Below are 26012 nucleotides of genomic sequence, written 5' to 3'. Positions count from 1 at the left end.
TAAATAACAAACTTAAGTTTGATGAATAGTCAAAGGATAGTAAGCCTAAAATTTCAGAGTCATAATCTCTTCAACAAAACAAAATATGTATGAATTTTATATATCCTGTCATAAAGCAGTTTTCAAACCATGTTAAATACTCAGGGTTTTCAGAAATATACTTCTAAATAAGATACAATTAACCAGAAATAAATAAGAAACAAAAATTAGAGAACTTAAAACATTCCTAAGGAATGAATATGTCTAGGATAATCTTAGGGCTTATCTTCTCCTGTATGATGAAATCAGAAAAGCAAACAGTTGCATTCAGGGAAGGAGCTGAGGGAAGGGAATTGAACCTAATGATGGGGAAATGAAAATGCTATGAGATGCAGGCCCGGGTTGAGGCAGAGAACAGAACAGAGCGTGATCGCAACTGGGACATTAGTTTTTCATTATGGAAAACTAATTAGTTCTCCATTATGGAGACTCCATGGTAGATGAAAAGGTAACTGGGAGAGCCCTACTTTCCATAAGTAGGTATGTCAGCCTCCCCAAATGAGAGTCCCACAGTCCACACAGGCTTGGAGGCCAGGTAGAAGAGCTATGTGGAGTCCACCCTATAGCTTTGCTCTACAGAAAGAACCCACATTGTCTCTCTTCAAATCTTAGAGCCCAAGGCTCTTCAGCATGGGGCCATATCGGAGCCAAAGTCACACTGCCAGTCACCACTCACCCCAGGGCTGCCACTGTGGAGCACATATTCACCACACTCCACATCTCTCATGACCACTCCCATTGTGAAAGGGGCCTCACAGCAGATGTCCCACCCCAAGTATTATATTTACCTAGCTGACTAAGTAGCTATATTATCCATCCTCCCTGTGGTACTCAAACCAAAAAAACTGATCCTCTGACCCATTACAACATACACACTATACCCAAAGCCATGATTACAAATGACAAATCTGCTTGGAAAGTATGTTATAGTACTCAATAAAACCAAAGCCACCAGAGGCTGCAGATTTATATTTTACTGTAAGAAGCCACCGCTATGACTACTGGCTTACAAAGTGTTACAAAAAACTTATCCCACAAATGTACAAATTTCAAACTAGGAGGTGATTGTTAAAATTAAAAGGGGATACCATAACGCCTCCAAAAGAACTCAATAACTTCTAGCAGCAGACATCAAAGGAAAGGATATAATTGAAAATGCCCACTGAGAACAACAAATATTTCTTGAAAAATCTCAGGGAGGTTTGAGAGTATAGAAAGACAATTCACCAAAAATATTAAAACAGCTCATGATATAAATGAGAAATTTAGCATACAGTGAGAATGACCAAGAATCAAACAAAAATCTTGGAAATGAAGAAATCAGTAGGTGAAATAAAAATAGAGTTATGAGCAGGCTTAATTTATGCCTGCAATTCCTGCACTCAGGAAGCTGAGGCAGGTCCACATGTTCAAGACCAATAGGGTCTTCAAGGAAAGCTGTACAACACCCTGGGCACATAGTGGACACTGTCTCAGAAAGGGACAACAGAAGCTGAAAGTCTAACAGACTAGAAAGTGCAGAAGAAATAATAGCAGAACTCAAATGCTAATCTTTGGGAAAACAGAAGTCAGGGGAGAAAGAAATAGAATATATGGGAAAATGGGAGTAAAAACAACCTTTAAGACGTATACACCACTGTATGTCAATGATTTCATGAATTGCAGAGAACTTGTGAGATGGAGAAAGGAATAAAAAGTTAAGAAAGTACATTCAATGTCCATTCAAATATGAAGATATATAGGTCTAGAATCCCCATGGGAATTGCTGTCACACCTTTGACTCATGGCATATTTTCATAGATCTAAAACAGAAAGAGAAAAAGCTAGCCATAGAGTTGAAGGGAGACCTCATTAGATTTAAAACAGCTTTCCAGTGAGACCTAATAAGCCAATATGGACAAGAACAGCATACTCCAAGCTACAAAGGAAAAGCTATACCATCCTCAGCAAAGCTACCATTCAGGATGAAAAGGACTGCACGATTTCATAAAACCAGCAAAAAGAAGGCAAGTCCTCAGCATCAATCTAGTATCACAGGGGAAGTTTAAAGCATCTGATGTCCAAAAGTCAGAAAACACCACCACGATGAAACACAAATGTACAAATATCACCAGAAAAGCAGATATATGATGAGAAGCAGAAAATAATTAAAACTTATCAATATAGCAAAACCCCAAACCAATAAACAGGATGACTTACAAGTAAAGATCAAAGCATATTCAAACCAAACCAAAGAAACTCAGCAAAAAGCATAGGAGTAAAATTAACTTATCTCTAGTAGCCTTGAATGTGCCCTAAATTCTCCAATTAGCAATTTAAATTGAAGCTGAAGAGATGGCTCAGTGGTCCTCTTGCAGAGGACCCGAGTTCTTTTCCCAGTACCCACATTTTAGCTCACAAGTGTCTGTAACTCCAGTTCCAGGGGATCTAACACCGTCGCATGGACATGCATGCAGGCAAAACACCAATGCACATAAAACAAACAAACAAATACTTCTCATTTTAAAAAATTCAAATTGATTGAGTTGCCTGAAAAACAAGCCTAAGGATATAGTGGCCAAATGAAAACTACTTAACTAGTACCAATATGATTTCTGAAAGGATGGGAAACAAAGGTCCTTGAAAGCCAAACTAAAAGTTAAGAAAGTAAATAGAACTATATCAGACTAAATTATTGCTAACTGGAGGGCCAGCCTCCAGCAGCCCAGGGTATTTAAAAAAAATCCATGAATGCAGTGAGGACTAGACCTTTTCTATCTGAGGGACAAGTAAGGAAACACATACTCTTTGATGGTAACTTTCTCTTTTACTTCATCTGAAAAATACTTTCTGAAAAAATCTCTGTCTCCACATTGTTACATGCCACCCAGTTACATTCGTCACACAGCCACATACCTCTTTTACATAGTTACATCTCTTTTTTTACATAGCTTCCCATCTCTCTTCTATATACATTTCTTCTTTCTACTCTGCTACATTATTTCTTATATTACTACAACATTCACTCACTCTTTTTTCACTCACTCTCTATTCATTCTCTCACTCATTCACTCTCCTCTACACATATATCTCTGTCCTTCATACACATCTCTGTCTCCACACAGTTACAAATCTCCACACAGTTTCTCTCTACACACTCAGCTACATCTCCCATTCAGCACACATACCTCAATAGCCAAACTCTGGACAATTATAAGTTACATATACACCCATTCTCATAACATAAGTCACACAGTTTCTCTTAGGCTAGAAAGGTTGCACAGACTGGCCAGTAAGTGAATGGCAATGCTTGACTATCAGTGAAGCTCCTGGGTGAGCAGCAGGAGGCACCCAGGCTGAGAGACATCATGGAAAGTGACACTGAAATTCAGAACCTAAGCAATAAACAGTTAGTTGGCTGAATTTTGAGCCTAGCAGAAAACTAATTCCTAAGAGAATTATGTCTATTAAAGTTGTTCTGTGCCTGACCTTGGTTCAATGGACACCTGTGAACTTGTCCTTGTATATTTTCTGCAGGGGCAACTAATCTGTGTTGGATTTGTTTTGAGGTCTTAGCCAAATGTGTAAAAGGATGTCTTTGTAGATGAGAAATTTCCTGTGTCAGTCTGAGTAATGAAAAATATCCTGGTATTATTTCTATATATCAGAATTATGCAGCTTAAACATAAATCATTTTCCTGACCATCTAGAGCTATTAGGTGTGCCCAATAGATGGAATATATACATGAAATAAACATCCATAGCAGTTTTTAGAGAAGAAATGTGGTGGCAGATGAGATAAATTACAGACAAAAGCAACCAGTTTTCATAGTCTATGGTCTCAGAAGCCTTGCTGAAAAGGTTCTTCCATCAGAGGGTTACACCTGTAATGAGTCACACCTGAATTATTAATTATCATCTGTTGTATACTCCCACGGCTCCTAGCACTAAATACCAGCTTTCAAGCAAAAAAAAAAAAAAAAAAAAAAGTAGAAAAAAAATGGAGGAGAGAGAGAGAGTGTTGCCCTAAATTTGCTAAAGGGGAACTCACAAGTGAATGTAACAACTGTAAGTGAATGTGCACCTAATTGTAGGCTAGAGTGATATAAAAAAAATCTGAAGAAAGAAAATGGTTCTATGAAAATATAACCATGGATAATTTCATGCCCACCCCCACTGTGGTAAACTTATTGGTAATGCAAACAAAAATAATCAACACTGAAATATTTGACTAAAGTAGTATAGACCAAATAGATTAACAGATACCTCAGAAATGTTGGCTCACAGCTATAAAATACTGGACCAGTACTGTACCTTTTTCTGACAGATCAGGCATTAGCCACAATCTTAATGAATAAAGAAATACTGAAATCACATCTTTTATCTTCTATGACCACGATGGAATACAGCAAAATCAACAAAAAAGAAACTTTGGAAAGTATGTGGACCATGCAAGCTCAACAAACACAATATTCACCAAATAACTAGTCACCAAAGAAACTTAAAAATAAATTCTAAAGGAAACAAAACATACTAAAGCTTGTGGGATATATAAAAATCAGTGCTAAGATGGAAGATTTTAGCACTAAGAGCCTGTGTAAAAAATTATAAAGAGTGCTGAAGAGGTGGTTCCGGAGATAAGAGCACTGGCTACTCTTCCAGAGGAACTAGTTTAATTTCCTAGCACCCACATAGAGGCTCACAACTATCTGGAACTCCAGTTCCAGGGATCCAATGTCCTCTTCTCATTTCCATGGGCACCAGTCGGACACATGGTGCACAAACATAAGTGCAGACAAAAAACACATACACATGAAATAAGTAAATAAAATCTTAAAAAGAATTCAAATAAATAGTCTAGCAGTACACCTCCAGGAACTGTACAAACTAGAGCAAACCAAACCAACTCAAAAGTAATAGAAAAAAAAAACAACAAGTCCACAGCTTAAATAAATGAAATATAAACTAATAAATATCAACTACTAATTAAATGAAGAGCCTGTTCTTTTCAAAAGATAAACAAAATCAATAAATCATTAGCTTGACTAACCAAAACTAAAATTATATAACCAGATAAAATTAGAAATGAAAAGGGACAATATTGCAATTAATATGCTAATGCCACAGAATTACAAACAATTATTAAGGCTTAAAAAGAGCCCCTGCACATGATCAAGTTGAGAAATCTAAAATAAATGGGTAAATTTCTGGGACATATAACCAACCTAACTAGAGCCATAAAACCTTTAACCCTGAACACCAGTAAGCAAGAGGGACATGCATCAGCCAAAGAAAACCGAATCCCAGTGACGTCCCTGCTGAATTCTATCTCACTGTTAAAAAAACAACTAACACCAATTCTTCTCAATGTATTCAAAATTTTTAAAAAGGAAGAGATTTCTCTAAACTTATTTGATGAGGCTAGCATTGCCCTGATCATGCAACCAAATAAGGACAATAAAAAACGAGAACTATGGATGAATACTACAAAACTTCTCTACCGAACACAAGGAAACAGGTGCTCAGCAAAGAAATGTGAAGTACGTGAACAATCTACTACTCAGCCTCAAAGAATTCCTGTTAAAATAGCAGGTGGAACTTGAGGACATCATGTATAAGGAAGTAGGTCAGATACATAAAAACAAGTATCATATATTCAATCACATGGGCAGAAGTAAAAGTTGTTGATATGAATTTAGACTAGTAATCACTGGAGACAGGGAAGGGTCAGGGGAACAGGGAATAGATGAAGATTAGAAGTCAAGGATAAAGCCCCAGTAGAGTGGGTGATAGTTTACAATTTACAATTATACATTTTATAAAGAACTAGAGAAGAGAGCATGATGGTTTCAAATGTAAAGATATGATAAGTAGATACAAATACTAGTTCCCAAGTTAGTATATGTTATATATGTTTGTTATAATATCACACTGTACCCAATAAATAAGAGCAGATGCAATACTTCAATAAAATTTTCAGTATTTCTATTATTTTCTTAATGATTAGATAAATCATTTTGAGTAACTATTGGAAATAACATAACTTAAAACTCTCCTACAGTAAAATAACATGAAAAACACTACATGTTTAAAAAAAATATGGAGCCAAGAAGTGTGGTATGAGGTATAATTCCATGCCATTCTGAGGCAGCAGAGGCATGAAGCTCACAGACTCAAGGGAAGCATGGCTACATAGTGAAATAGTCTCAAAAACAACACATTCATTCAGAGAAATAAAAACTTATGGGTGGGGCTGGAGAGATGGCTCAGAGGTTAAGAGCACTGAATGCTCTTCCAGAGGTCCTGAGTTCAATTCCCAGCACCCACATGGTGGCTTACAACCATCTGCAATGAGATCTGGCACCCTCTTCTGTATACATAATAAATAAATAAATCTTTAAAAAAAAAAAAAAAAAAAACTTATGGAGTAAAACTAGTACACTACTTCATAGGTATATACAAAGATGTAACATTTATTTCATATTTTAAAAGACTGGATATTCATTAACAATTTACAAAAAAAGAAGAAGAAGAAAGAAAATAGATGGCTATATATTGTAAAAAAAAATAAATAAATAAAAATAGAATAAAAAAATAAAAATAAGACCAAAATGTATTTCTTGAAAAAAATCACTTAAATTTTTAAAATGATGACAAAATACATTGATAAAACAATAAGGTGTGTAGAAAACAAAGGCAAACTGGTGGTAGAATGGATAATTAATCATCAAGAAGAAAATGTAAGCATTGAGAGAATAATAACAAAACTAAATGAAAGAGAAGTTTCTAGAAAATTCTCTTATGAGTTGACTTCATTAGGAATAAAAATCATTTATACACACACACACACACACACACACACACACACACACACACACACACACACACAGCTTTGTGAACATTGCTTAACATTATTTTCCCCACAAAAAAAATTGATATACAGATTTGAGGTTGGGGCAAGTTTTAATAAAAACATAATTCTAAGATACTGATAAAATCCAACTTGTACCTGAAAGTTTTTCTGTCTTTGTGTACTGTGGTGGGAATCCACCATGCTGCAAGTCAAGCCCACACACTGCTGCAAACCCGCCATACTGTAGCTCATGGCTGGCCTGAGAGACATAAGTAGGAAGCTGTTTTTAGCTCCATTTTAGAATTTTTTTAAAGCTTTCTCAGGTTTTAAATGGCCCCACGTTGGGTGCCATTTGTAACTGAAAGATTTTCTGTGTCTCAGCTGGCCTGCAATTGGGACAAATCTCTCTCGCCTGCGGTCCTGCAGCTGCTTATAAAATAATCACTTAGAAGCTTATATCAATTATAACTGCTTGGCCATTAGCTCATGCTTATTACTTACTAGCTCTTACATTTAAATTTAGTCCATTTCTGTTAATCTGTATGTCACCTCATGTTCCGTGGCTTTACCTGCGTGCCATTACATGCTGTTCCCTGGACAGCAGGCTAGTGTCTCCTCACTCAGCCTTCCTCTTCCCAGAATTATCCTTGTCTGCTTATCCCACCTATACTTTCTGCCTAGATACTGGCCAATCAGCATATTATTTATCAACCAATCAAAGCAACACACATTCACATATAGAGCAACATTCCATAGCACCAATTTTATTTGGATTTTTTTAAAAAAATATTGAAATTATCTACCTCGAAAAAAAACTGATTTGAAAAGAAAGTGTGTTTAACCTGCCTCTCTCCTTCCCAATATGTGAAATGTTTGCCTAAGATTATCTGGAATTCTTTTCTTTTTCTGCACAAGTAGAAACCAGGTTTTGCTTTCTACTCATTATTAACATAAAAAGCATGATCCAAATTTGCAAGCTACATTGAAAAATATCTAACTAAACAGTTGGAATTTGCTTCTAATGAAAAAGGTCTAGATGCAATAATAAACCAAAACCAAGCAAATATTTAAGAAAATACAAGCATTAAGATGAGTCATAATTTTTCATCCTATGTTAGAGTTTTGAACCTGACGGAAATGGCTTTCTACATTATCATGTCACATTAGGTAAAGAATAAGCTTTAAATATCCTATTTAGAAAATGATTATTTATAAATTTAATGACTTAGTTACTTTTAAATTTAAATTTCTAGTACTCATTCATCTACATGTTCCTGCTTCTCTGAGCATAAAGATTATACCTTCTTTTCACTAAGTGGTAATTAGTCTGTATAATATTTTGCTGCCTAAAATGAAGACACTTCTGTATTCATTGCTTACTATATTATATGCAATTTTATATTATAACATAGATTATAACTTTAACAAATACCATTTTTACTTTGGAATCCATCTCAATTTATAATTTTTAAGCCTAGTTTACCATTGAATGGCATATAAGTCTGTATAGAGAAACATTTTGCAATTTAAAATTTGTCTGTCAAAATTTTAGTGGATTATAATAATTGAACTTAGAATATTCTTATTGAAACACAGCTCAAAGTAATTATTTGAAAAAATGCTGTTGACTGATGTATCCAATCTAACTATATACTGCTACATATTTTTTCATATTACCCCATGGAATTTGGGGGTGTTTCCTACAGCTGAATCATTTGTAGTTTTTTTTTTTTTTGGAAACTTCCCTTCACTCCTAGAAGTATTAATAATGGCATATATCATAATGTAGGTCTTTGTGAAAGTGCTTTAATAAATAATAAAGTTTACTTTTTAATGTATGATGAGTGTCTCTTAGAGACAAATAGACTGAATGAAATTTTAACTAAAGTCATAAAGTTTATATTAGTGAAAATGTAATGTTAACATGAGAAGGAACATTTTATGCTAATTATTTTATTAGAAGATCTTCCTGTTATCTCTAGAGAATAAGTAAAGTCATATTAAAATGTCTTCCATTTGAATCATGGTTCAATTTACTGAGGTAATAGTGATTTTCCATGAATATTTTCTATAGCTTAAGATGAAATGATCTAATAATACTGTTTTAAATGCAAACATTTACTATATCAAAGCTATGCAAAGATGTTACTGCTGTTGAAGTCAACTAATATCATTTCAGTGGTAATCTAGGACACACATTTGACTTTTAAAATCAAAATTATTATCCAACTTGTTTTGGGAAAATCATGGTTCTTCTGTTACTTGCTGTGTCTTGACCAACACAACTATGAAGCAGCTGGCTTCTCTCCATCATTCCATCATTGCTGTCCTAACATAACCTCTCTGCTGTAAACACTTCTTGGTTTTTTGTCTGACTAAATTTTAAGAGCTTTTATCTGTGCCAACGTGAAGATCTTATCCTCAGAGAAATGAGGCTCTTTGCTTTGCCTTAGTGACTCAAGAATAGTGTGTCCTCTCACAGTTAGTCAGATATTCATGCAGGTGACAGTCATGAAGGTACCTCTCCACCTAAGCACTCACTAACATCCCCTCCTCCATTGGGCTCATGGTGACTGATGTCAGAAGAAGAAGATAGCAAAAGTCTTTACTCTCAAAAGTTTCACAGTGGGAAAGGCAAAGGAACAGAAAATGACAATAAACGAGGGAATTATTGATGAAGAAAGCTTCAGACAACACCAAGAAACCAAGGCCTAAACAGTCACATTCAGATTAAAGCAGAACCCACAATGTGAGAATTATCTTGTGCTCAACCCTGAAATAGTTGCCATCCATGCATTACTGGAGAAATTCACAGGTTTGTTTGTTTTGTAGTTCTTAAAATCAAGAATACCAAATCAGTCACGCTGAACTAAATCCAGGCTAATGGCAGGCAAGATTCCTTCAGAGGGAAGAGCGTGTGTCCTTGTCTATGCCAGCTTCTAAATGTCCCCTTCTTCAAAAACATACTATAGCCTCTTCAAACCACTTGACAGTCTTCCCTCTCTTTCATGTTCATGCATCCTGTGTCATGCACCCTGCCCTTTCTGCTTCTCTCCTATAAGAACCTTTGTGTTTCCACTGGACCTGTCTGGATGACCTAGTGTAACTGGTATGTCGCAAGGTTATTAATTTAATGTATCTATAAAGTCTTTGTGGTAAGGCTTTTTAGATGTGCTTATCTTTGGGGTAAGAGGGGCATGATTCAATCAATCATAACTATAAAATAAATTAAGGGATAAAGTAGGAAAAGAGGTTACAAGATATTCTATGTATTAAATTGTGCCCATTCCACATTCATGTGTTGAAGGTAATTTCCAGTGTGAGAGGTTAGATTTTTGGGGAGGATATGATTTTTTTAGAAGGCAATTCAGGTTAAATTAATCATAAGCAAGTTCCAAATCTTGTAGGATTGTTAGCCTTTTAAGACAGAAAGGGAGCAATTTTTCTCCACATGAGCACCAAGAAAAGAAAAGGTGATGTTTCAAGGGGACAGAATTTACTTAATAGCCAGGAAGAAAGTCCTACCAGGAATTGAAACAGCCAGTGTATTGAACGAGATCTTCCCACCCTTCAAAATGGTGAGAAGAGCCATCTCTTATTTAAGCCAGACACTCTGTGGCATTTTGTAATGGCAGTCTGAGCAGAATGAGACAGGAGGTGATGATGAGATGGTCCTCAGGAGACTTCCAGGTGTTGGAGCTTGTGCAGATTTCAAGAGAGAAAGCTGAGCAGTTAACATAGATGTGGAATTTATCAGCATATAAGTGGTAGTAATTGGCAGTGGGGAAAAATATTAATCTAATATAAGAGTATGTCTACTGAAAGGAGTATATATATGAGAATATATATGCATAAAATTATATATATAATTTATATGTAATCTATTTTACATATATTTTATATGTAATCTATTTCTCTAAAAATATTCAGGGAGGGGTTGAATTAATTCTCAGTTTCTGTCACAGTATGAAAAGCAAATGGAAGATGGAGACATACTACATGCTTTATGTACATTCTCCTGCAAAATAGACAAAGGAAACAGGCACAAATATATTTTTTCATTATATTTTATTTTTAGCATCTTTCTTCTGATAGCAGAATGAAAAAATTGATTTTGATATATTATCAAGAGGACCTACCTTTGAAATGCAAATAATTTTCAGTATAAGGAGGATTGATCTCTTTCAACATATCCCAAGGCAAGAAAACTGTTGCTATTAGAGTAGGCAAGAAAACTGTTGCTATGAGAGTCTTTCTAGAAACAGCTGATGGAATTGTGAAAGTGGGGCTGAAATCATTTAGGTGGAGCAAAGCACTCTCTCCATGAAAGAGCTGTTGACTTTTCCGTCCCATTGTGTGACAAGCACTGTTACATCATGAGATAAAATGTAGTAATCTTTATTGGAAATGTTTTCTTCCCCCAGCTGTTCTCAAAAGCATGATGTTTTTTGCTCTTGGACTATTTTCTGCTTTACCTTTCCCTACTACAGAGCCAGCAGGGCAGCCCACTTACAGCAATGGGGCTTGGAGGACACTTGGTGTAACATTGTTGGTCTGAAATCTGGGCGTCAACCTCAAGTCCAGAACCACCTTCTCAGTGAGCCACAGCACACGATAGTTTACCAATTTAATGCACATGTAATAACTTAGATTATAGTTGACAAGATGCGGTTATGTGGAAGTGTTGCCTTGGAAAGAAAACTAACAAAAGAATGAACATATCAAAGATGGATTTTAATGCTGATTTCAACTAGTAAAAGGTTTTATGTCAGTAAATACTATTAATAATGTTTTGTGACAAAATATTTTCTGGGGAGACACTACACACATTTCCACCCAGCATAGATAGGGAGCCCACAACAGGCCAAAGTGTGGATACCACTAACATACAATTTGATAAAAAAAAAAAATGAGTTTCATTGGGATTAATTAAAGGAGTATGGGCAAGGGGTTACTTACAGAAGCAGAAATGGCTCAGACACAGCTGTATCATTAAAGCCCACCTCTATAGCCAGAAGTTTCTCTGGTCCCACCTGGCCCTGCGGTCCCACTGCCACTTATAAAATAATCATTCAGAGGCTTACATTAATTACCAATTGTATAGTCTATGGCAGGCTTCTTGCTAGCTAGCTCTTTCATCTTAAATTGTCCCGTTTCTACTAATCTATGTATCGCCACATGTTTTGTGACTTTACCTGTGTCTCGTTGCATGTTACTCTTTGGGCAGCAGTTTGGCGTCTCCCTGCTCTCCTTTCTTCTCCTATCTCTCTCTTAGACTTCCTGCCTGGCTAGAACCTGACTCAACATCAGCCAGAGTAGCTTCTTTATTAACCAATCGTAGCAACACATATTCACAACATACAGAAAGCCATCCCACAGCACACCTCAATATGTGTGACAGCTCACAAAAGCTAGGAACCTGGAGCACACTGCACAGCCTGAAGGCAACTCAATGGGATGGAGAGTGTTTGACTCCAGTCTAAACCTTTTTCAGGCAGTTCAACTGGGTTTTTGCTTCTTCCAGGCACCTTGTCTGGCCTAAGAATCTTTCTAGCTTGGCTCCTCTTGGAGTCTTCTTTGCAGCTTTTCTTGTTTACTCTGGTAAGGAAGGGCCTAATGAACCTGGTCTGTTTCAGAGACTTCCTGAAGTTACATTGAGTTGTTTACTGCTTAAGAAATTTCCTGTCAGGATGGAATATGGCAATCACAGAGGAAACTGACAGAAAAATAGCGAAAGCAAAACCTGCCTAGAACATATCTGTTTAAACAAGATGTGCCTGTTTCTCCTTTAAATAATGAAAAGCTCACGGTGTGGAGAACTAGTAAGTCAACAAGATGTTAGGAAGAGCCTAGGTCAGGGTCTGAACTTTGTGAGTGATTTAAGAGACTAGGGACTCAAGGACTTGCTCTCAATGAGATGTCAGGAAACAGGCAATTCCATCATGGTGTATCTGACTTCTTCATTTTTTTTAAATGAGAAATAACAATTGTATATTACATTTAAGGAACATGATGTGATGCTCTTGTAAATAGCTGTAGTTTAGAATGACTAAATGAATCAAGCTTTTTAAAAACCAATTTTTTAAAACCAATTATCTCACATAGTCTTTAGAAGTACGTCATTTAAAACCTATTCTTTTAGCAATTTTGAAGCACATGGTGTATTTTTTTTAATCATGTAATACATGAGATCCCTAATACAAATTCCTCCCTCCTGCCTAAAACTATACACTTTGGTCAGCCACTTCTCTCTCTCCACTTATGCCACCCCAGTCCCTGGAACTGTTCAGTCTATACTTCAATTGATTTGATTTCTCTAGACGCTACACACATGTGAGGTCATCCAGGTGTATCATTGTGGGCATGGACTATTTCAATTAGTATAAAATCATCTCGGTTCATTTATATTGTTGCATATGACATGATGTTTTTTTCCTTAGGCTGAATAGTAGTTCATTATGCAGTTACCATATTTTTTAAATTTACCTTTCATTTTCTGTACATTGCTGCAAATATTGTCTCTGTTATATGTAATAGAAACTGCCAGAAACACCTAGACTCAGATTGAAGATTGGTGTATGATATTGTTAGGGTCCTGGAGAAGTCCCACAAAAGACCGCCATCCATGTGTGTAGTCAACAAGAGTGTTCTTTATTCCAGCATGCTAGGATTGACCATTCCACAAAGGCAAATGGCAATAACCTCAAGAGGAGCTCATAGGCTTCTTTTAAGTACAACTGGGGGCGGGGGGTGCTAAGGCAGCTAGGTCATTTTATCTTCAATTGTCTTAAGCAAGTGGCAATCTTATTTGCATATTCTAATTAGCCAGAGCTAGAATGTTTGGTTTTAAATTTATTGTTTGAATTGCTGACATATTTCTGAAAATTAGTAAATGAATTTTGGCTTGAGAGTAAGATAGAATTTTGAATAATTTCTGAGTTTACGCAAAATATGCTTGTGCCATTTTGTATTACATATTTATGTAAAGTACTCTTCTCAGAATTTATTATTATTATAAGATAAAAATATTGATCAATTCTAAGAAACTTGGAAGTTGTTGTTTGTTTCTTATATTGCCAAATATGTGGCCAAATTTTAATTCTTTATGTAAAGTAAGCAAGCATATCTGTCTCATGATTATATACAGTTTCTCCTGTCTAATAAATGGTTTTATATATATATATATATATATATATATATATATATCAAAGAATTGTTTTAAAATATTTGTTATTTTACAATGTTTGTGTGTTTGTGTGTGTGTAGGTGTGTGCATATATGTATGTTTGCACATGGCACAGATGCATGTGTAGATCAGAAGATAACTTTCTGGGTTCAGGTCTCTTTTCACCATGTGGGTCCCAAGGATCAAATACAGGTCATTCATCTTAGAGACAATTGGCTATACCCATCAAGCCATCTCTTCAGTCTCTATGATACTTTTTATTTATTATGGATAATGTAGGCTTATTTATTGGCATATGATATATCTATACACCCAGGGTTGAGTAAAACTTTCTCAGACAAAAAGGGGTCATGGTGGGAAATAGGATAAGAAGCCCTGATCCTTTTCACACTTACACTCTGTTAACATTCCCTTTATATGTTAAGATGTCACAGTATGTGGTACATGTGTATTTTAAATTATAGCCTCTTAATGAATTCATCCCCTCATCATTAGGTGTCAACTATTTTGCCAGCTTTCACTACTTTTGACAGTATTTTGTCTAAGTAGACTCACCCTTGCTCACGTTTCACTCACATCCTCTTTCTCTATCCCTTCACTCTCACGCATATTAAAGTGAGTTTCCTACAGGTAATATAGGTCAATGCTTGCTTTTGTTTTTCTCACCAAGTCTCATCCACTATTCAAAGATTTTGATTGTTTACTGTGTTGAATTTTTACTCTATGATAGATAAGAGATTACTACAGACATTTTGTTAATTTTTAGATTTTTTTTATTTTCTATTTTCGAGATTATAATTTAATTACAAGATTTCTCCCTTCCCTCTCCTCCCCCCAAACTCCCCTCACATACCTTTTCCCACTCTCCCTCAAATTCATGGCATCTTTTTTTTTCTACTAATTTTTCTTGCGTATACAAATATATTCCTAAATATAACCTGTAGAGCCCATATAATGTTGCTTGTATGTATGTTTTCAGGACTGACCATTTGGCACTGAACAACCAACTGGTATGTTGTCCTCTAGGAAAGACCACGTCTCCCATTGCCAGCTTTCCTCAGTTGCCCATAGTTCTTTGTTTAGCACTGAGGCCTCATGGGCATTTCCCTGTCTAGTTTGGCATGTTCCTTTGTGTCATGGTTGTTCAGATCACTTTTGAGAGTCATAATGATGAGGCTTTGTGAATGTAGCTCTGATATTGCTGGGAGACACTAAGCTTCTCACAGCAGAGTTCCAGGTGCCCTGGTTTTTATAATCCTCCCAACTCCCTCTTCCTCAATGTTTCCTGAACCTTAGGTGCAGGAGTGGTTTTGTAGATGTATGCACTGGGAATGGGCTCTGAAACTCCATGTTTTGATTGGTTGTAGTAGTGGCCTCTGTTTCTTGCAAAGAGAAATTTCCTTGATGAAGACTACTACACTTATCTGTTGTTATAAGGACAGATGTCTATAGACTGTTGTCAGTGATGATACTGCTGTAGTAAATTAGTGATTGTAGATGCTCCTCCAATAACCATAAATTTACCAGCACTAAGTTGTTAACTAGGTTCCTAGTACTGGATATGGTTTCCTTTTTTTGAGAGGGTCTTGTACAAATAGAGAGCCGTTAGTGAGCACCAATGTATGTGTGCCACTTCTGAACCCTTCCGGGTATTGAGCCATGTTGGTTGTTGTTTTATGGTTCATAGACTTCATAGCTGGGTAGGAGATTTTGTGGAAATTTTAGTTGTTTTTTTTTTTTTAATATTCTCATCTTCTTTTGCCCCTTTTTCCAATTCTGCTTCATTTCTTCTGTTTTACTTTATGTTTCCAGAGATGGACAGGTAATAGATAGATAGATAGATAGATAGATAGATAGATAGATAGATAGATAGATAGACAGATAGATGATAAATAGATAGATGGTAGATAGGTAGATATAGATAGATAGATAGATAGATAGATAGATAGATAGATAGATAGATAGATAGATGAGAGATAGACAGATAATTTAGATGATAGCATCATGAGAGAATGTATGTTATAATAACCTAGTGTAGGTTAAAAGTTCTTTAACTTTATTCCTATGCAATAGTTCTACACTTACACTTATCCTTAATAACTTTTTTCTATTGATGCTATGCTAGCTAGTTTTATGTCAACTCGACACAAGCTAGAGTCATAAGAGAAGAGAGAGCCTCAATTAAAAATCTGACTCCATATGTGAGTTTTCCCAGCCCATGTGAGTGGGGGCCATCCCTGAGATGGTGGTCCTGAGTTTTATAAGAAACCAGGCTGAGCAATCCATGAAGAGCAAATCAGTAAGCAGCACTCCTCCATGGCCTTTGCGTCAGCTCTTGCTCCAGCTTTCTGCCTGGTTTGAGTCCCTGCCTTTGCTTCCCTCAATGGACTATGCTATGTAAGCCAAATAAACCCTTTCCTCTCCAATGCTTTTGATCATGGTGTTTCATTACAGCAATTGTCACTTAACTAGGACAGAAACCAACTCCACATCTATTTATTAACCAGTTGCTTACAGTCAAAGTAATTAGATGCTACTGTAGAACTGTAATATTTTTACTTGATATTTATCTCCATACTAGAGTTAACCTTTGGAACTACAACTAACTCATATACTAGAATTAAAAGTAACTTACATATGACCTGTCAGTATTAAAGCGTTCTTAATTTGACCTCTAGCAGTGAGCTTTATACTTTTATACATTTTTATATTGTTACTTATCATTTTCTTTCAGTGTAACAAACTTTTTCAGAATTCTCGTGAGATAAGTCAGTTTCATAGTGATGAGCAAAATCAGTTTTTATCTGTTTTACAATTATCTGCTTGTCTGCCTGTCTGTCTGTCTATTATTTGAGACAGGTGTCTCTATATAACACTAGCCTGGAGCTGGCCATCCCAACCTGCCCCAAATCACCTGCTCTTCTGTCAGTGTTCTGGGTTGTAGGGATACTCAGACAGATACAGTTTCTTTTGTTACTCTGGCTTTCTGCAGCTGGTTGTATTCATTACTTTTATATTTCTGTGATAAAACATCATGACCTGGTCAACTTATAAAAGGAAGGTTTATTTGGGCTCATGGTTCCAGAGGAATAAGGATTCATCAAGGCTGGGAGGCGGCGGGCATGACAGCTGGAGCGGTAAGCCAAGGGCTTGCATCTCAAACCACAAGCAGGATGCAGAGAGAACAAACTGGAAATGGCTCACAGCTTCTCAACCTTAAAGGCCTTCCCAAGTTATACACTTCCTCCAAGAAGGCCACATTTATAAAATTTACCCAAACAATGGCGCAAATTGATGTCAAAATACTCAAACATCTTATCCTATGGGGACATTCTCATTTGAACCACCACACTACTCATAGACCATAGTGGAAAAACACAATGAAGTTCAGGGACGTTTTGGAATCTGCTCTAGGACTAATGTTTGTAAGGAAATGGCAATGGCACCCGTGGACAAGAATCTTATCACATCATTGTGTGGGTCTGATTGCTACCAGAATATAGGTAGAAAAGTCTAGAACTGAGCTTAGAGTTTTGGGGGACCAGCAGTGGGACAATAAACAGCAAACTTACCTAAGACTGTCACCAAGGTGTTCTCTGAACAGGAAAAATACCATCAGGGTTACAACAGAGCATGAGAGTAGCCTAGACAGGATTCCTTCAGGATCTATTGTAAGACAGAGATTGAGAAGCCTGTTCCATTAGTGGTGATGGGCAAGTGTCCCATGGCCTTGTACTAGCAGCGCTAAACTCAAGTTCAGTTGAGAGGCAATTAGAGAAAAATGGCAGTCGAGCTTTCAGGTCCATGGCCATGATCAATGTCAGCAGGCAGACAGACCTGTCTACAGTGGACATTGTGCATGACGCCTGCCTTCTACCACCTTTTGCCAGGTGGTTTTATTTGTAGGCTCAAGTCCAAATGGGTCTAAAGCCAATTTGTTTGGCAAATGAAGCTGTATCTATAAAGATAGAGCTATAGTAATGGGTCTGCTGTACAGTTATATATCTGTTCTATCAGAATGACCCTCCTAAGTCTTCTGCCCCACTGAAATTTTACAGCCTCCTATTCCAACCCAAAACCTACCACAAAGAGACATCTAGACATCTGTCCATAGATAGTACAAAACTTTTCTTGCTAGTAATGCCCTATAGATAGCTGGGCGTTTTTGTAATGATTTTATATTACAGTAAAAGCACTTTAGCTCTACGGGAGTCCCAGTTTTATTTCTGTTGCTATAATAAAACAGTGGTGAGAAGCGACTTAAGGAGGAAAGGGTGTATTCCATAGAATAAGGAGAAGCACATGATGTAGAGCACACCTGCCCAACACAGAGCAGACCCTTTGGAAGTAAGTGGTAAGTAGACAAGTTTCCTGGGAAGGCAATGAAAGAAAAGTAACTGTTTAAATTACCTCCTGCCCATCCTGTTGATCAGAGGATTCTAACTTCAGGGTTAAGTGGATGGCCCAGTATACTACACATCTCACTGGACAGACGAGATGATGCATATTTATTAATGAAATGTACTCCCAGCCCATAGGAGGAAGACAGTTCATACTTAGTAGGTCTACAAAGAAGTTTCAGCTGGGAACAGAAGAAATAAGGATATGGGATATAGGTTTTATAGTATCAAGGTTTGGGTATCCCTGATTATTCCATGAGGTTTACTGGTTTAGTTTAATCCTTCCTCAAACTGACAAGGAACTTGTGGAATGCTTTCCTCCAGGCCTGTCATGGCCACTGCCCTCTTGAACTCCCAGCATCTGTAATTACTACACACAGTTTTGGTCCATTAATGCTCCATTTTTAAGGACGTGAGGAGGGATGCATGAGGCTCTGTTTCTTCCTAGGAATTTATAAGCAGTTAGTGGTTGCTGGGAATGGGGCTTACAAGATTACGCTTCTCTCCAGGGATTTATTAGCAGTAAACAATTGCTGTGAAACAGACTTTTGTTCTGTGGTATAGCTGTCTCTAAGTTGCCCACACTCCAATAATTGTTTCACTAAGCTAGACTTGAGTAGGGTCATTTCTTTGGTTTCTCATTGGTGTTCTATCTAGGGTGAATAAACAGTTTATTCACATCTCTCCAGGAAAAGTCACAAAGCATAGCTGAATCCTGAAGCTTGGTATCAGGCACTTGGTAGTGAGGAGGAGCTGAGTGTGGCCTGCTTGAAAAAAGAGAGTGAGTCTGTCTAGGGAACCTTATCTGAAGAAATGGAGAGGGTGGGCAGCTTGCCATAATGCTATTTGAGTTCTGTACAAGTTCTCCATCCAAAAAAAAAAAAAAAGCACAAAATAACGAGTCCACGTTTAAGGACATCTATCATATCATATTATCCCAATAAAATTTAGCTTTTAACAGGGAACACTGGAATAAGAATAAAACAAGAATCAGTTTTAAAAAGAGGAGCACTCACTTTAGCCATGAGAATGAGAAGTGTGGTATTTTGGGATGACATAGTGACCTTGCGTGTGTCTGAACTTCAACAAATTTATGAAGTGGCCTTTCTTTGTCTCATCTTGTCATGTCTCAGAATAGCCTTGTCTGAGGTTGGTATTATATCTGGTAGGAGAATAAAATAGCCTGTCTATGAGTGCTTGGATGCACTTCCAAATGTAGAGGATGGTATTACTTTAGTAGGGTTTTTCTTTCTTTCTAATTTAAATGTACATGTGAGTCAAATGAAAGTAAGTTAGATGAAAGTTTATTAGGGAAAGTATTCTGTAGAGAAGATAGCAAAACTCAGTCTTTACAGGGAACTGAGGAGATCGACATACAGAACAAATGAAGATTATTTGTAATGGAGATCAATCCAGTCTGAGGAAACAGCAAGTGTGAAGAAAACCATTTGAAATACTTGTGTTGGAGTTCTCCAGAGGAGAACAATTCAGAGAACGAATATATATTACACAGGTGATTTATTAGTCTGTCTTACAGGATAGGAGTTGTGTTGGCCAACAGGATTATTTTCATTCTGGAGAGGTTGGCAAGCTGGTGGCTGCTGAGTGCACAAGACTGGATAGCACCTCTCCTCAACCTGGTGCTGAATGCCCAGGGGATTTCTGGGGAGCCCCTGGTCTTTAGTACATTTCAGGAGGCTGAAGCTGTATTCTGATGGCAGGAAAGGCTGGTGTCTGCTGTAGCAATGGGAAGAAAAGCACACTCATTACCAGGGTCAAAGGCAGGCAGGCAAGCTCATTGCTTCCCCGCCCCCTGACCTCTTTATATCTGAGCTGCTGCTGGAAGTGCTGTTCACTGGGGTGGGGGTGGGCTCTTCTCTCCATTAGTCCTACTTTTAAACCCCTCACAGACTCGCCCAAAGTCTTCTCTTTTAGTTGATTCTAGGTCTGATCAAGATGACAATATTTACCATCCCCCAAACCAAAAGACGTGATTTAAAAAAAAAAAAATCAGGACTGTGGCTTTTTTTGTTTCTCTGTCTCAAGGGGTTGGGGATGTAGGAGAGCTGGAATCTCAGATCGCAGAGGATGGAACTTAGGGATGGCTGGCATGATCACGCTGTCACAGCTTTCCAAGCAGATTATACTTACTTTCCTCTCTCTGCTTTCCTGCAAGTTTCAACTCAATTCTGCCGTTTTTGTGGAAAATCCAATACTAATTGATATTTTCACAAGACCCTATATATTATCCAATAAAATTGCTTGTCAAGAAACATTTTTACCACTACTTGGCAGATAGATGGGATTGTTAGCTAGTAAATGTACTGTCCATGGCAGAAGATCAATTATCTTGTGTATAATTTTCTTAGTCACCTTGAAACTGGACTGTAGTGGTTTCTACAGATCACCTAATATACAGCACACTTGAGCTAGGGCTCAAATTTAGTAGTTGTGCTAATAGTTTTATGTCAACTTAACACAAAGTAGAGTTATCTGAAAGCAAAATTCAATTGAGAAAATGCCTCCATAAGATCTGGATGTAAGACATTTTTCTTAATAATTTATCAATGGTGGAGAGCCCAGTCCATTGTAGGTGGTGCCCTCCCTGGGCTGGTGGTCCTGGGTTCTATAAGAAAGCAGACTGAGCAAGCCATGAGGAGTAAGCCAGGAAGTAGCACCTGCTCCATGGCCTCTGCATCAGCTCCTGCCTCCAGGTTCCTGACCTTTTGGAGTTCCTGATTTGACTTTCCTCAGTGATGGACTATTACCTGGAATTGTAAGCTGAAAAAAGCCCTTTCATCCCCAAGTTGCTTTTTGTCATAATATTTCATCACAGCAATTGTAACCCCCACCTAGGACAGTAGTGAATGATTCATACAGCATGTCTTTATCACTCTATGTACATTTCCAATCTAGTTCATGATCCAAACACTTAAGATAGCTGATGTGAAGATAGCATTGTTACCATAGGGAACTTAGCATGTGAACGCAATAAAATGCTAGTTATGACTAAATTGCTCAAATAGCAGAAAACAGTGTTAATGATCATGAACTATTGGGCCCAACGGTTGTTTGGTTGTGAACAAGTTACATAGCAAGAGTGTTTCAGTTTCCTCATTTATAAACTGAATATTACTACTTACTTCAAAAGGTTTTTAGAGAGATTAAAGTACATATTAAGTTAATAGACTCATTGCCACAAAAAAGCATGTGAGGGCATTGTAATAATGTTTGCAATTATGCACAAGTAGTCATTAATGTCATGTGCCTCTAGTTAATGGGTTAGCTATGGACTAAATTATATATATAAATATTCACAATCTTATTGAGGAATAATTTTTCTTACTGGTGATCAAGTTATATCTAGGATGTAACTGCTATAGTAACTACTGTTATTATAACTGACAGTAACATAATGAATCGGTGTTTGGCAATTTATGAGATTATACTTTAATTTAAAACACTTCCATATGTGTGATATCTCCAGGCTTTCTGTGAAAGAAGATTTGAACACATTTTACAAGTGAGTTTTTTTGGCCAATGCCTAAAAAATTCACTGAGTCTCGGATCCTTAAGGTATATTTACCATTCCAAAAACCAATACACATGATTCTTTAAATAACACAGGAATTTGGCATTTTTGTTTCCTTGTGTCAAGCAGTTAGAAATAAATGAGAGCTGGAATCTCAGATCACCATATTTAGTGCCAATGAAATAAGTGTGATAACAACCTGATCAAGCAAAGCTTGACATGAAGAAAACACCTGCCTGGTGTTAATAAGATGCATGAGTTTCAGACAACAGAAAACCAAAGAAAATTACCACTCTGTCTGTCTTGATAAAATACCAACAGAGCTGTCATGTTTTTATTGTACTCAAAAGTTTATTTGAATTCTTATGATATGTGGATGGAAAAAAAATCAAATGTATTTGGACTTCAGCCAGTTATTTTATTTCTAAATATTGTCAAGTCTTTATTAATACTAGCTGGTGTTTTCAGGTTCAGTAAAAGATCAAGAAAAGCAGAGATAAATGCTTTATTTTTTTTTACATATTTCTTATGAGGAGAAGTCTGATCAATGGACATATTTCCAATACCTTAGTAAGCTTTGTGTTTATTTGACATTAGTTAAGACATATTCAAACATCTTTTTCCCCCACAAAGGTTGCAGAGGCTGAGAAAAATGTTGCAATTTTCTATCAACTATTATTTTTAGGTACAAAATAAAATCTTTAAAAAATCAAAAGCATTATGAAAGAACTTTAGAAAAAAACCTCAGCTTCATTCTCTGTGAAATATGAACATTCATTTCCCAACAAATTGAAAGCATCAAGTTAAAAATTATATTCTTATATTTCTTGCAAAATTTGGGCAAGATTTGTCAAGTCCAATATTATGAGCACTCCATTTCCAAGGGACAGCAGTATAATCAGTGTTTTCATGTCCTTGCTTGTGTGAATTTTTAACATATAAAAGACAAGCTCTAAGCTTTAAAGCTACCCTTCCCAGCTTACTAGCCTATTTCCATCAGAGGGGGTGCCTTTTTCTTTTGTAATAATATATGGTTTCTAGTTCTGGTAGGAGGAGGAGGAGTAATGACAACTGACAATCTTGTTAGACTTTCTATTTCTGACAGACATGTATGCATATAATTTTAGAAAGAAAATATCGTCTTTTTTACTTAAAATTAATAAACAGTTGTAGTTATTCACATACAGTCAATATTTGGTTGACTGATGCGTTGAGGAACAGAAAGTGTGGATAACTGAAATCCATGGCACCACAAATTATAATTTGATCTTCTATCCTCATCCAACAGTTGATTAGAACTATGAGCTAATGAACTGAAGAGACATGAGTTTTTATTCCTTCTACCCTTAAAAGATTTAAATGTAAATGACCTAAAGTCATTTATGAGTAATACTCCACAGTATGTGGTGTGTGCGTGTGCGTGTGCGTGTGCGTGTGCGTGTGCGTGTGTGTGTGTGTGTGTGTGTGTGCACACCCCTCATTGGCTTGTTACTTAGCTTTGGTTAGTGTGTGCATATATGTGAGTGTATATGAATATGCATGAGTGCAGTGTGTGGGGTGTAAGAGCAAGTGTGAGGCTGGGAGTGTGTGGAAGCCGTAGGAGAATGTGGGCGTTCTTTTCTGTCGCTCTCACCTTACTTCTTTGAGGCACAGTCTCTTGCCCTAAACCCGGACCTCACAGTTTTTCAGCTAAGCCACAAGTCAGCAAGCGCCAGTAATGTGGGTGCCGGGATCCTAACTTCGGTTCTTATGCTGCAGCAAGTGCTCTTCACCACTGAGCCATCTCTGCAACTCCCTGTTTTCATTTTGAGGCCAAGCTTCTTATATCACAGGCTTCCCTGGAACTTGCTTTGTAAGTAGTGATGGCCTTGAACTTCTGATATTCCTGCCTCTACCTCCACAGTGATGGGATTGCAGACATACAGCAACATGACTGCTTTATACTATACTGAGAATTGAACCCAGAGCCTCATATATGGTAGACAAACATTAGCAACTGAGCTACATTCCCAGCCCTGACCATTTATAGTTGGTAAATATTTGCATGCATGTTATCTCTTTTAATTTCCCTTATATTCCTGCAGAAAAGGAATCCTATGCAATAACATAAAATATTAGCACTATCATGTTACCAATTACTAAACTGGCATCAAACATTATGGTCTTAAGTAAATGCAGATCATTTTCCATAGAAAAATTTAGATTCTGGATTTTTGGTTTGGGGGTGTTTTTTGGAGGGTTGGGTTTGTTTGATTGGGTTTTTTTGTATACAGGTATATAGGTAGGACAGTTGAACATCTTCAAGTATAGTTTCTCAGAAGCCATCCACCTTGGTTTTTGAGATAGGCTCTCACTGTCTTGAAATTTGCCTACTAGGCTAGGCTGGCTTAAACCATGAACCTCAGGGATTGGATCCACCTGTCTCCACCTCCCCTATACCTGTGTTCTTAATATGAGTTCTGGGGGTCAAACTCAGGCCTTCATACTTATATGCAAGCCCCTTTTTAATGAGTTATTTTCCCACCCACTTAATCTTTGTTGAATGTATTGTGTTACCCTGAGAAAGACTATGACCTTTTCCATAACAGCCCCTCAGAATCAGTGGCCTTGTATCCTCATCATTCATTGACTGTTTCTAACCTTTTAATCTTTTTATTCATTTTCTTTACACCTTCAATACACCCATCCTGTATGTTTCTTCTGCTCCTGTACTTATACATAATACTCATCATTCACAGCCCAAAATAAGCTATAACCCTCTTTGCAAGTCCTCAAACCATAGCTGTTCTTAAGGGAAGCATTATTGACATGGATGGAAAGCTCTAAGTGTTTCATTTGCATTTATCTCCTATTTTTCTGTGAGTTCAAGATAATACCATATACCTCTTTGAATCTCACAGCAACCTAGTAGTATATGTGGCAACTATTTAGAAAATACTTGCTTATTTAATCTATTGATGTAACTAGAGCTGAAACAAAACTCATTTTTACACATTTACATTTTCATCAATATAGCTTGTATAATTCTCTATCCTATATAAGTTATTATAATTGTGTTCAGCATGGGTTTTTCTCAATGTTCATAAATTAATTGAAACAATATTGCTTTCTAATTGTCATAAAACCCAGATATATGACTTCAGAGAGCAAATAAACCACAAAACTTGGTAGATTCTCTGAACAAAGATGGTATTAGGCCCATAGATTAGGGCAGAGAAGAGGAACAGGGAATTTTAGATAATGATTGTTTTCCTCTACATTTACATTATCACCTCACATTCTGCTGGACATAATTCTGCAGAAGATCAGGGATGTCTCTTTACAGAGCTTCCTCGGAGTAGCACATGGAAATGCAGTCTATTATTCATTATAAACAATCAGGTCTATTGTTTAATACAGAGTAAAGAAAAAGCGTTTTTAAGTAAAGATTGCAAACTTGAAAGACATGTTTTAGATTCTTTTCTAAATGACAGCAAGGTAATTTGGATTTTTTGACATAGAAGTATTTGGTTTAAACAAATGATTTCTGCTTTGTTTTTAAGGTGAATTTGGGGAAGTCTGCAGTGGGCGTTTGAAGACACCAGGGAAAAGGGAGATCCCAGTGGCCATTAAAACACTGAAGGGTGGTCATGTGGACCGACAAAGAAGAGATTTTCTGAGAGAAGCTAGCATCATGGGTCAGTTTGACCACCCAAACATCATTCGCCTAGAAGGTGTTGTCACCAAAAGTAAGTTCCTGATTTTCCTTACTGCTTCTCACATACTGCTTTTAGTTTTTATTAACTCATAATAACAGATCCATAGTTGTGAAGACAACAACTTCATTCAGATTCTGTCTTTGACATCACTTCTCAGTGTCCTGCCACAAGATCGTGACATTATCAGAGTTGGCATAGGTAACCTCAGAGCTTTGAAATTGCATTACCTTTAAACTCTGCTCATTTAACTTAGCATAATGACTCAGGAGGGAAGGATTATATCTTTTCTAAATGTCAATATTAATAGAATACTGACCATCAATAT

At 36.9% G+C, this 26012-nt stretch overlaps 1 protein-coding gene across 1 annotated transcript in view; it reads left to right on the top strand.

Moving 5' to 3' along the window:
* Window positions 1–26012, top strand: part of Epha6 (EPH receptor A6) — a 921293-nt gene that overhangs the window by 643868 nt on the left and 251413 nt on the right. Inside the window, exon 11 of the mRNA XM_006981610.4 lies at window positions 25532–25717. Within this exon, the coding sequence (XP_006981672.1) occupies window positions 25532–25717 (186 nt within the window). The remainder of the gene's footprint in view (window positions 1–25531; window positions 25718–26012) is intronic.

The sequence above is a fragment of the Peromyscus maniculatus genome, chromosome 12 (genome assembly GCF_049852395.1).
Source record: "Peromyscus maniculatus bairdii isolate BWxNUB_F1_BW_parent chromosome 12, HU_Pman_BW_mat_3.1, whole genome shotgun sequence".
Classification (NCBI taxonomy): Eukaryota; Metazoa; Chordata; class Mammalia; order Rodentia; family Cricetidae; genus Peromyscus; species Peromyscus maniculatus.
This window is presented reverse-complemented; position numbering and strand designations above follow the sequence as displayed.